The 12,169-nt window shown below is 41.4% G+C and overlaps 1 protein-coding gene across 2 annotated transcripts in view; it reads right to left on the bottom strand.

Annotated features, from left to right (window-relative positions):
- CACNB2 (calcium voltage-gated channel auxiliary subunit beta 2) overlaps window positions 1–12,169 on the bottom strand; it is a 402,055-nt gene that overhangs the window by 171,895 nt on the left and 217,991 nt on the right. Inside the window, exon 1 of one of the 2 annotated variants that reach the window (XM_074984835.1) lies at window positions 7,520–7,779. The exons of the other annotated variant lie outside the window; for it this stretch is intronic. Within the exon in view, the coding sequence (XP_074840936.1) occupies window positions 7,520–7,552 (33 nt within the window). The 5' untranslated portion in view covers window positions 7,553–7,779. Of the gene's footprint in view, window positions 1–7,519; window positions 7,780–12,169 lie in introns of those variants that run through there. 2 annotated transcript variants of the gene reach the window in all.

The following is a 12,169-nucleotide window of genomic DNA, read 5'->3' as shown; positions in this document are numbered from 1 at the left end:
CCTTCAGGTAGTCTGAACTCATTTGGTACAGATATGGGAAGATTATACCATGCCCTTGAACTTAAGTTTGTGTTCATTTGGTATTGGAGCAAGGGAGAGAGATTCTCCCAACATCTGGTGCTGTTTAATAAATGGGCTGCTGCATTCTGGAGCATATAAGGTGCATTTTCAGTAGTTTTCTTTCCCAGTACTGTATAGGGTGTCACTGTCAGGCTAGAGTAACTCAGGTGAGTTTCTGGTACAGTGTCACGGAGGACTTAAATAATGTATTACTTGTCAGTGTGGCTTGAGGTGATAAATTTAATTTTCCTGAATAGTGAGTGGCCATAATCCCATTTTAGCTTTTAAAAATGATCCTGTAGCAACAGTATGTCCTTCTAGCTACAAAAACATGTCTGCTGATAACAGAAAGAAAAATCACCTGACAGGTATCTGAGATTTATTCAGCTTAGATTAAACGCCCAGTATACCAAAGAAAAGGTAGGGGAAAAGACATACAAGAAAGGCAGCAAGAAAAAAAGACAGAGTGAAATGTTAATAACATATAGGGAAAGAACAGAACTCCTGTTCTAAGGAGAATAGTAGAATTACGGGGATTAAAACCTGCCACATTAAAGTTGATGTGAGTTTTGCTATTGGCTCCAATGGAGTCAGAATTTCACCTCAGAAGTTTCCATTTCTACAAGAATAGGCAGAACAAATTTATCTGTGGTAATTTCAGGTAAAGCCATCTTAAAGCTACATCATAAAAACTACACTGACTTCACTTTACTCAGAAAGTTTTTTTACTCAAATTCACCTAAACTAAGCAAAATTTTCAATATTATTGTCTTTAATTTTATCATCGTTAATCTCAAGTCTAGTACATTACAATCAATTTTTATGCATGCTAATGGAATACCTCAGAATCACTTTACATTATTTGAAATAAACAGCAAATTGAAAGCAAGAAAGCATCCAAAAGATTCTTTGCTGTCACACTTTTCACTTTATTTTGTTCTGTAAAGGCTCCATGATAATTGTGTGGCATGACAACATGAGTATCATTTCCTCAGTGCGGAATGTAAACTACAGATTCATACAGAAAACTACTCACTTGCCTATTAAGAATCCCAAGTCTTGTACATAATGTTCTAAAAATCTTCTGCTAGCAATGTCATTTGGGCTACGTCTACACTACCCAAAAACTTCGAAATGGCCATGCAAATGGCCATTTTGAAGTTTACTAATAAAGTGCTGAAATACATATTCAAAAGGACCCCGGTTACTTCGAAGTCCCCTTATTCCCATCAGCTCATAGGAATAAGGGGATTTTGAAGTAGCCAGGGTCCTTTCGAAAAGGAGCCCCGTCTGGACGAGCCGCACAGCAGCGAGCTGCACCAATTTCAAAGTGCTGCGGCCGCCCGCATGCTCATGAGGTGCTGAATATGTATTTCAACGCTTCATTAGTAAACTTTGAAATGGCCATTTGTATGACCATTTCGAAGTTTTTGGCTAGTGTAGACATGGCCTTGATGTCATGATTTTAAAGTGGAAAGCCCATTTACAGAGTCGTCATCAATTTGGATTTCTGCCTGAATACCAGTGGAGTAATAAAGCCATATGTGAAATAATTTTAAATTTATAGTTCTGCATAAATCTGAAGTATATAGGTTTGTCAAAACATATATTTGTCCACTGTAAATTAAGCAATAGTTTGAAACACAGGTTCTGGAATAGAACAACTCAATCTTTCAGATGTGAACTTGCTCACTGATCCACAACAAATCTCTGAGGATAGTAGCAACCTATTTCTTCCTTCAAGCAACACCCTCTGGAAACACTTAAATGTAGTTGTTTTTTATGATTTTCCCCTCTCTGCCCCGGCCAAATCTCAGGGAACCAAATAGCTTCCATTTCCTCTTTCAGCAACTATACCTAAAGAGGGTACTGTGTTCCTAAAGCCTTATTTAACAGTAAGAAAGTTCCCAGGGTTCCCTTAGAAAGAATGAGTGCACCGTGCTTTAAAGGGAGGGAAGTTGGCTGGCTGGCCAAATGAAAGGCACAGCAGTTTATGATAGGGGAAGGAGGAGGAGAGAAGTTAAACCTCTGAAAAAGGGGACATGAGATAACTATTATGCTCCCACCCTCCCATATTTTATGCAAATGTGTTTTAATATGAATATGCAGAACTCAAATATGTTTTATGCAAATGAGGCATGTGACCTATCAGTGGAGAGCTTGTAATCCCATAAATGTGCATATTCCATTTGAGTGTCACTCCTGTATTTCAAATTAGAACGCTGTAGCACAATCCTATTTATTAATGTAGGGGTACGTCTACATGTATGGAAAGAGCGATATGTTAACAGTCGATCTTCCAGAGTTAGATTACTGCACCTAGATGGGACGCACTAAATTGAACTGCTATGGTGCCACTATTGATCCTAGTACTCCTGTCAGTCATGAGGAGTCAGGGAAGTAGATGGGAGAGTACGTCTATGACAGGAGTATCCAACTCTTTTTCACTGGGGGCCACACAGCAATATTTTATGTGTTCTGGGGGACCGAACACAAAATAACCCCAAACAACACCCCCGCTGGCTTAAACCCCACTAAACTCCTCCCTGGCTCCCAGGCTTAAACCCCCACACAACCCCAAACCACCCCCAGCCTTAAACTGTCCCCTGCCCACCTCCAGGCTTAAACCCCTCCTCCACACACAGCCCCAAACCAACCCCCTGCCCCCAGGCCTAAAACCCCCACAGCCCCAAACTGTCCTCTGCCCAGTCCGAGGCTTAACCCCCCTCACAGCCCCAAACCACTCTGCTGCTCGCCCTGTGCCCAGCAATAGCTCAGCACTCTGACTGCCAGGGCTCTGCCACCAGCTATGCACCCCAGTGAGGGCTGTGCCCTGGGGCTGGTGGTGGCTCTGCACCCCAGCCATTGGGGTTCTGCAGCAGACAGTACTGCCATGAAAGCTGGCCCTGTGGGACAGATAAAAAGACTTCACGGGCCGCCTGTTGGATACCCCAGCTCTATGAATTCGCATTGATTTCGCTATGAAATCTCCATGAATTCTCATTCTTGTAGATGGATTTGCATGTGTAAAATGAATTTTACCTCCTATTGTAGACCTGGCCTAGGTGTGCTAGTAAAAGCTGTTAGTGGTACTTAAAGGACTTAATGGCTTCATACACAAGACAATGATCTGTAAATAGTCTTGTTTTCCCTATCAGCCTGGATTATGGCTAGTTCTACAAAGACATGTGATCCTGCCACCTGCTAGAATCCATCCTGAATTTTGTACTTTTCCTCAGAGGTAAGGGGAGGGAATTGAACAAAGACTTCCGGTCCTAGGGAAACTCTGTATAAGGAATGGGAAGCAAACAATGACTGTCTTCAGCTGGCTTCACAGACTGTTTCCCACCCTGAGAGGATACATGGAAACACCAAGGCTAAGTCTACAGGAGAAGCCTCTGTCAACAGAAGTCACTGTTGGAAAGGATTTCCCAGCAAAACTTCTGTCAACAAATTTTGTCTACATCTAAAAGAAAATCAAAAGAGCAATCCACTTTGTCAACAGAGAGCAGCCAGACTGCCCAGGCCTCTCTCGACAGAACAACTGACGGGAAGCTCTGCAAACAGGGCTGCACAATGAACTGGAAGCCCTGTCTGTTGACAAAAGGGCCTCAGACCTTCTACACAGCTGTTTTGTTGACAGAACACTGTCGAGAGAGGCACTATACCAGAATAGGAGAGGTATAACACTGCCAACAGTTCAATGGACAGCCCTGTTTGCAGAGCTTCCAGTCAGCTGTTCCGTTGAGAGAGGGCCGGGCAGTCTGTCTGCTCTCTTTTGACAGAGTGGATTGCTCTTTCGATCTGTTTTTATGTGTAGAAGCAATCTGTTGACAGAAGTTTTGCCAGGAAATCAACGGTGACATCTATGGCCACAAGTCTTCTCGTGTAGACGTAGCCCTGAACTCTAAAGAAAGTGGTGGAGGGAAGCTGCTGGACGCAGTTCAGAAAAAAGCATCAGCTCTGGTCTGAGAAGGACTTTACCTGAAATAAGAACAAGGGTGAAAAATGATGATTTGTAACAACTTCTCTTTGGCTGTGTCTACATTACCACCCTCCTTCGAAGAAAGGATAGTAATTAAGGTATTGGGAGTTTACTGATGCAATGTTGTGCTGCATATGCAGCAATTCATTAAACAAAGTCCCCCCCACCGCAACTTTGAAGTTTTAAACTTAGAAGTACTGGCTCGCGTCTAGCTGCGGCTCACCTGCCGGTACTTCAAAGTGCTGGGGCAGTTTCGAAGTCCCTTTACTTCTCAAAATTTTGAGAGGTAAAGCGACTTTGAAGTTGCCCCGGCACTTCAAAGTACTGGCGGGTGAGCCGCGGCTAGACGCGAGCCGGTACTTTGAAGTTTAAAACTACTAAGTTGCCACGGGGGGGTGGGGGGGGAATTTGCTTAATGAAGTGCTGCATATGCAGCACAGCACTTCATTAGTAGACTCCCAACACCCTAATTGCCATCCTTTCTTCAAAGGAGGGTGGTAGTGTAGACAAGACCTTTGTGCATTAGGCTTAGATGGCAAGTGTTTTGATTTGCTTAGTAACTTACTTTGATCTTTCCGTTACCACTTGCAAGCACTTAATTTCTTTTACACTAAAGAAAATCACTTTTGTTTATTATTAAACCCAGTGTAAATAATTTTTACGTGCATATCTCTCATTGATAAAGAGGGCAAACTTTATGAGCTGCTCTGTGTAAAACTTGTCTGCATAGTAAGATGGATTTATCTGAGGTTTTATCCAGTTGGGGCTGTACTCCAGGGCACTGATTCAAGTCTGAGTGACTTGCGTCTTCACAGAGCTAAGCTGTGATGGGTCTTTGTTACCTTGCTTTTGGCTGTATCCCCAACTCTGTGCTTTGCTGGGGGAGACCAGAGATTCTGGCTCAGTAGGACAAGTGGCAGTCTCAAGGGTATCTCTGTGACGCAACCCATCACAGTGACACTAACTCATCCTATGGAATCCAAATGGGTTGAAGAGCTTAAAAGGGCAGCCCATGTGGTGAATCCCCCATTCACATGGAACAGGCTGAGGGAGTAACCATCTTCTTGCCTCTTTACATGCTGAAATACCTGATTTGGTCTAGACCTTCTATGAGCACTGCACTAGCCATCCCCTTACAGGGGAAATGAGAAAGAATTTCCCCCTTACCACCAGATGACCCAGAGGGATTTGGTGGTTTTTTCGCCCCTTCCCCACAGCGGGTTTCGGGAGGGCTTTGTTTACATATGATACGAAGGTAGTTAGGTTTTATGTCCTTAGAAGTGTGGGTGGATGTCCAATGCAAGTACTCCACAGGAAAGGTATACAGCAACCAGACAAATGGCTTGGTAAAAGACTTAAAAGGAGACATTGATTAAAGGAATGGAATGGGGCATATATCTGTTGAGTCTTGAGGTTCTTCTGATTGGAGCATCAGGGAGACAGCCCCCCCCCCAGTTTAACCTTCCAATGAAGAGCAGCAATGGATTGGATGAGGAGCCTGGATTTAAATAGAGGGGGCTGGCAGAATCCCCCAAGGAGTTATTGAATGCACATAGGGTTACCAACACTATACTTTCATCTGCCACATAGTCCCAGGCATCTAATAATAATGTTGTGGCCTTATTTAAACTATATCAAATGTCTCCTGATCTTTTTTTGGTAAAACCAGAAAATGGCTCATTCATTTTGGGCCTCAGACTCAACCAGTGCAGGCCAGCCCACCATTTCCGGCAGCTCCCATTGGCCAGGAACAGTGAATTGTGGCCACTAAGAGCTGCAAGCGGGCAAATCACAATCTGGTGGCCTGCCAGCAGCTAACCCCGATGAACCACCTCCAGTATACTGGGCAGAATTCCCCACCCTTTTATTAATGGATCAGTTACATAATGTCTAAAATTAAATGCTGCAACTTTTTAAAATCATTTGAAAAACTAGCAATTTAACCAATCATACTGCATGCTATAGACAGACTTGCAAGATCTTTTCATAAATACCGGTAAAAAGTTGATTTTCCTCTGTATCTACAGAACAATGGAACAATATTTCTATTGACAATCAAAATTTACAGACAGCCAAAGAAAGAGAGAAAGAAAAATGCTGCTCTAGAGCTTGATGCAGGAATCTATTTTACCTGATTTGACATTAAATGTAATGTCTGATGTTATTTATTTTCTGACATCCCTCTGTAATTTCTAACAATTGTGAATTTTAAATAGATAAAAATACAAAGTTTAAAGAGTACAGATTGAATTATGCTCAACCTAATTATAACTGCACTACTCCAAACTACAAAACAATGGCTTCCTCTATAACTGATCTGCCTCCTACAAACTCCTTTCTATCTATTTTGTTACAGTTGTGAATCTTTTTGTGACTTCAAACAGTTAAATGTGTAAAATGATTATTTTAAATAATTGTTTCCTCTGTCTCCCTGTAACACTTAAATAAATTAAAATATAGCAGTTACGAAAACAAAAGCATGCCTACTTAGAACTGAGAAAAGTTAAAAGCAGTCCATTTTAAATAAAAAAAAATAATTCCTTGAGATTGTGGAAGTATCTGGAATACAGTAGATGGAGTTTTTAGACTTCAGAAGAACTGTGGCTTAAGCAACTTGAGTAAACATAATACAAGAATCAGCCCTGCCACTTGTAATGCATAACTTTATTTGGCTGTATTGTAGGATAGCTTTCTCTATTAAAGGGTTTTCATTTTTTATCTTCTGCTAAAGCCTCTTAGGTCCTGATCCTGCAGAGAGTTCTGTGGGCGAACAGATTACGAGCAAAGCTGAATAAAATGCAGCACCAATCAAGGCCTCAATCTATAAAATACACAAACTTCTTATCCCACAAAAGTAGAAGATGACATAGAGGAGACTCTCCATTTTTCTCCCCATTTCTCCTTACAGCAGCCTAATTTAAATTTAATTTCACACAAAGATTTAGGCAGAGTGTGAACCTCATTACATTTTTAAAATATACAACTGAGAAGTAAATTTATGTATGAAACTGAAATGTTTTGAAGTTTCCTACAAAACTGTTATACAGTGTTTCCACATGTATACAACACAATTCAAAACTGCTGGTAGTGAATGCAGCTATTTGAAAGTCAGTGGAGTTGTATCAAGTTACACTATGGGCCACATCCTGCTCAACTTGTTTCTCTGTACAGTCATGTGGAGCACAGTGCTGAATTCGGCCCATATGATTCAAAGCATTCAAAATCTATATTTATAGTTGTATTAACACATATCACCAAATAAAGACAAGTTGATTTTAATCTATCAATCTGTACCTATTTAAATATTCATGCAAACTCTATTTTTTAAATTGCTAGACCATGAAAGAACTATGGATAAAATTATAATAATTTATTCAGCTACAGAAAAAAATAGTATTGATCAGAAACTGAAAGCAGTAAACTAACTTTTGAAAGACAATCAACTGAGTAAAATACTGGTAGATTGTATCTTACCACTTCATAATCTTCACTGCCATAAAGATACATATCTGCACCTTCAGGATTTTACATATCCATAAAGTCAGAGCTTCTGCAGCTCGAAGAGAGTTCCACTACTTGTTTCCCACGCTCAAAATATTCTTTTAAGTATTGTTCTCAGAGTCAAAAACAAAACCTCTTGCTGCAAGCAGTTAAGGAAATACTCTGGTAAGCTATGCCAGTAAACAACAAAAAATCCACAAACAAAGCAGCAGCAGCAGCGACAGCAGCTAGGATGTGTTGTGTTAATCTACTACTACAAGCACAGCAAAGGGGGTTAGTTGGAGGTATTCAATTAGGGGGTCTGTTCATAATCACATGTTGCTGGCCTTGTACGGATTGGTTCTGAAAGGAGCCAATGTAGTAAAAAGTAACTAGAACTCTAGTGATGTATTGTGATGAGAGAGCTCAGTAACGTATCAGCGAAGTGCCATTTCTAATTATTTTATTATGAACATATACTCAGTTGGTTTCTTTACAATAAGCATATATAGACTCCTGGAGTAAACACTGGACACAGAGGGGCACTCAAAATGTTACTGAGAAGAAACAATTTAACTTCAAGGAACCAAGAAAAATAGACAATTTTCAGTTTGCAAACTAACTTAGCTAGCCAAAATTCAGGCCTTCCTTGAATTCAAGGGACCTACACCAATGTTAGATTCAGCCCCCAGCAGTGTTTCTTTCATGCTATAGTGGTCTCTATTACTTATATTCAAAGTTCATTACTCAAATATACGCTGATTCTACAGTAGCCCATTAGTGAAGTACAGTGAGACTTACTGTCATCAAAGCACCATCAACTCAAAACAGAAAACTATACCTACTGCCTCAACAACAAGGGAAAGTATTCCAATCTACAGTACTGGGATTGGCCTAAAAGCCCATGGCCAGGCATTCATTTCTTACTAACACAAACTTTTGTTATGTAAACTTATGAGAGTTTGTCTGAGTAAGAATGAGTTAAAAAGAAAAGAATTTCAGAATTTGGAGCATTGAAATCACATCCTACCTAATACTAGAAAAACAGCGAGCGTTTATTAAAAAACTCATATTATGAATCATTTACAAATACAGTACAGTACAAAAGAGATGAAAAGGCTCCTTACTAGTAAATTTTTTCTTTAGAGCAGTGTTTCCCAAAGTGTGGTACATGTACCACCAGTGGTACACGAACGGATTTCAAGGGCTACGTGGCAGAAAATAAATAACTAAAAATCACGACTTAAGCACTGTGGCGGCACTGGGAGAAGGGGTACGTCAATAAGGCCAAAGGCCAGGAAGAGGTATGCAAATATTTTAAGTTTGGGAAACACTGCTGTAGAATTACCGCTAGGCTTTCACACTTGTGGGATACAGCACCCCCTGCTGTCAAGTCAGAGAATCCCCTATCAAAATAGCATCTCTTGGAGTTATACAAATGGGACCTCAGGACACCAATAGCTGATGTTTGAGTACATATAAGGGAGTATAACCCTTACCCATACAAGGCAAAGAGCACTAGGAGTCTTGGTTACATCTACACTACAGTTATTTTGAGATAACTGTTATTTTGAAATAACTTTGCTAGGGTCTATACTATCATAATGGCACCAAATGGCACTATTTTGAAATAGTGCTATGTGTCCAAAAATGCTACTTTGAAATAGCTGTGTGCTATTATATAATGCATTTTGTGTGTAGCAGTGTTATTTCAAAATAAGATATTTTGAAATATCTTATTTCGAAATGCCTCTGTAGTGTAGCCGTAGCCCTTATGTCCTCTGTTTAACAGCTATTAACCCCCTATTTAGATTAGTTTCTTTACCTATCGATGCCACCTCCAGGAATGCACTGAGGCCTTTGAGGTGTGCTTATGTAGTGAATGCATAACCAGTGAAAAAGGATAATCTTATTAATACATATATCTAGTATCCTAGAAGCAGTATGTACCCCCAAGATTTAATACAGCTGCTTTTAATTGAGGCTGGTTACTGGAGTAAAGGACATTTTTAAAAAAAATAGAAGTGTGAATCCTAATGAATTATTATCTCTACCAATCCTGCACTTCTAATTTTATAAAGAGAACACAGCAATCTGAATTTCTAGGCACTTGATTAATACAACATGTGGGGTGGCAATTCACTGATAATCTCTTGTAATCTCTGATATTAAAAGTTTACCCATTCTGCTTTTATTTTGATATGAAATCAAACCAACCTAAAACAGCTTATCTGTGTCTCTCTCTTCCTGCCCTTCTTTCTTGTGGAGATACCATTCAACACAACTCAATGAAGAGAGACAAAAATCATGACCTAAAATGGTCTCCTGATTGACAGGATCAGTGATACTATGACTCAGTGATACCATGACCTGAGACATAGTGTGACTGTGATGCTGCAGCATATTTAGAGCATAAAGAGCCCATACTGTAACTTCTGAACATATTCATAAAATATATTGTTCCAGTACCACTCACTGGATTTTGTGTCTGAAAAGAGGAATTCTTCTTTGCTCCTTTCATGGCAAGATGGGAGCACTGCCTATAAAGATTTACTGACACTTCCCGCTACAAAACCCTGTTTTCAAATGTTTATAACTATCAAATTTTAACCATTTTTTGTTGAAATTTCCCATAGTGGGTGTCTACATGAGGCTGACTTATTTGTTTGAAAAAAATAGCAAAAATAGTTCTAGATTCATGAGAACAAGGATAGGGGAAGATATGTCTTCTTGCCCATGTTTAAAAAAAAACTGCAGTGACCTTTCTTTTTGGGAAGGTCTAGCACTCCCGGGCTGCAGCCACACTAGCTCCCTTCTTTTGGAAGGGGCATAGTAATGAGTGATTTTGGCAGATTGTAATGAAGCGCTGCCATGAATACACAGCACCTTATTAGCATAATGGCAGCCATGTATGATTCGAAAGTGCCGCTTTCAAAATGCACTCTGCCTGCGTAGCCATGGGTCTTTTGAAAGGACCCGCTGATTTCTAAAGCCCCTTCTTCCCATTTGGTTTTGGGAAGAAGGGATTTTCGAAGTCTGGGGTGTGGGGGTTCCTTTCAAAAATCCCTTGGCTACACAGATGACATGTGTTTCAAAAGCGGCACTTTCGAATTGTACGCGGCTGCCATTATGCTAACGAAGCACTGCATATTCATAGCAGCGTCTCATTAGCATCTGCCAAAATCCCTCATTACCATGCCCCTTCCGAAAGGAGGGGGCTAATGTGGCCACAGCCCCATGCTCTGGAGCAGGCAACTAAGTTTCAGTTTTCAGATTTGTTTAAGTTAGAAGCCCTTTTCTGAGTTGGGGAAGGGAGAAGAGAAATTCATAATTCATGTAAGTCACACAGAAAAGTAATGTTGTGATCTTACACTGATAACTGAAATTTTCTCAGTGGTTGAACTTTCTGAACACTTTACCTCTGTCCTCCTCACAGCTGGTTTCCAGACTATCCCTACACGTGCTGGCTGGGTTTGCTGTGGTATAGAAACAGAGAAGTTAGTTTGAGCCCTATTTAAAACAGTTCAAAGCATCAGGGGCAATTTGCTGTTTTACTCCATGGTAGATTAGGCCTAGGACACTATGTACCATAAAGGAGAAGAAAAACTTAAGCCCTTTGGCTTACTGTTATTTGGCTGAGGAATCTAAATTTCCAGTCTATAATTTTTTGAGACATTTTAGGAGGAGCCAGGTTTGGAGTCAGACATCGCTGCTCCCTGGACAATGGAGCGGGTGGGGAGGAGGTGTCTTGGCTCTGGCATGGCAGAAGTGGCAGGGGCTAAGGGCTAGCCTCTCCCAGCCAACCCTCTGTGTCATGTGGGGCTTCAGAGGTGATTTAAAGGGACATGGCTCTGACCACTGCTGCTGCTGCCATAGTAGCAGCAGTGGTAGGCTGGCATCCTGGGCCCTTTTAAATCACCAGACCCCAGAGCAACTACCCCCTTTGCTGCCTCCTGTCAGCAGCCCTGGGTGGAGCCCTGTTTCAACCAGAACCTCCAATCTCTCAGCAGTGTGCATTGCAGCCATTTGCACTACGTGAAGTAATAATGAACCCTGTGCTTTTAAAGGACAAACCCTGAGTTTGAAAAGTGTGTCATGCTCACACCTGCTCAGCAGAAACTTACTGGAGCCGAACCTCAGAAACACCTAACCTCCCACAGCTCCTTCTGCGGACCAGACTACGCATGCACCATCTCCACAGAGCAACTCTACATGCTCAGCCCAGGGCTACAGGCACAAAGCTGGACTTTCCTTGTGATGGCTGTTCCTAGGAGCTCTGGATTGGGATGGACAGGGTACCAGAACTAAGAGTAGGGCACCTGTCTCTCCTCTGCTCTCAGAGACTTCCCTGAGAAAGCCCAGGCAGCCTGGAGGGGGAAGCTGTCTCCTGTTTGATTTGAATACAGAGAGGACCAGTGGAGAGAAGAAAAGGGATAAGGAGTGTGATGAACCTGAGACTAAAGAAGAAGGAGGACATAAAGAAAGTGGGATTGATCGCCAGGCCAGGCAAGGAGATCCTGAGAGTGCTGGTGAGAGAAACATTACAGACTGGAAGGCCATTTGCTTGGCAGGGGGTGCAGGGGAGAAGATGAGAGGCAGATTAGACAAGGAGCTGAGAGAAGGAGGAGCTGGCAGACCCTTCCT

This window comes from Carettochelys insculpta, chromosome 2 (assembly GCF_033958435.1).
Source record: "Carettochelys insculpta isolate YL-2023 chromosome 2, ASM3395843v1, whole genome shotgun sequence".
NCBI classification, from domain to species: Eukaryota; Metazoa; Chordata; order Testudines; family Carettochelyidae; genus Carettochelys; species Carettochelys insculpta.
The sequence above is the reverse complement of the archived record's forward strand: the minus strand, read 5'-3'. Positions and strand labels throughout refer to the sequence as shown.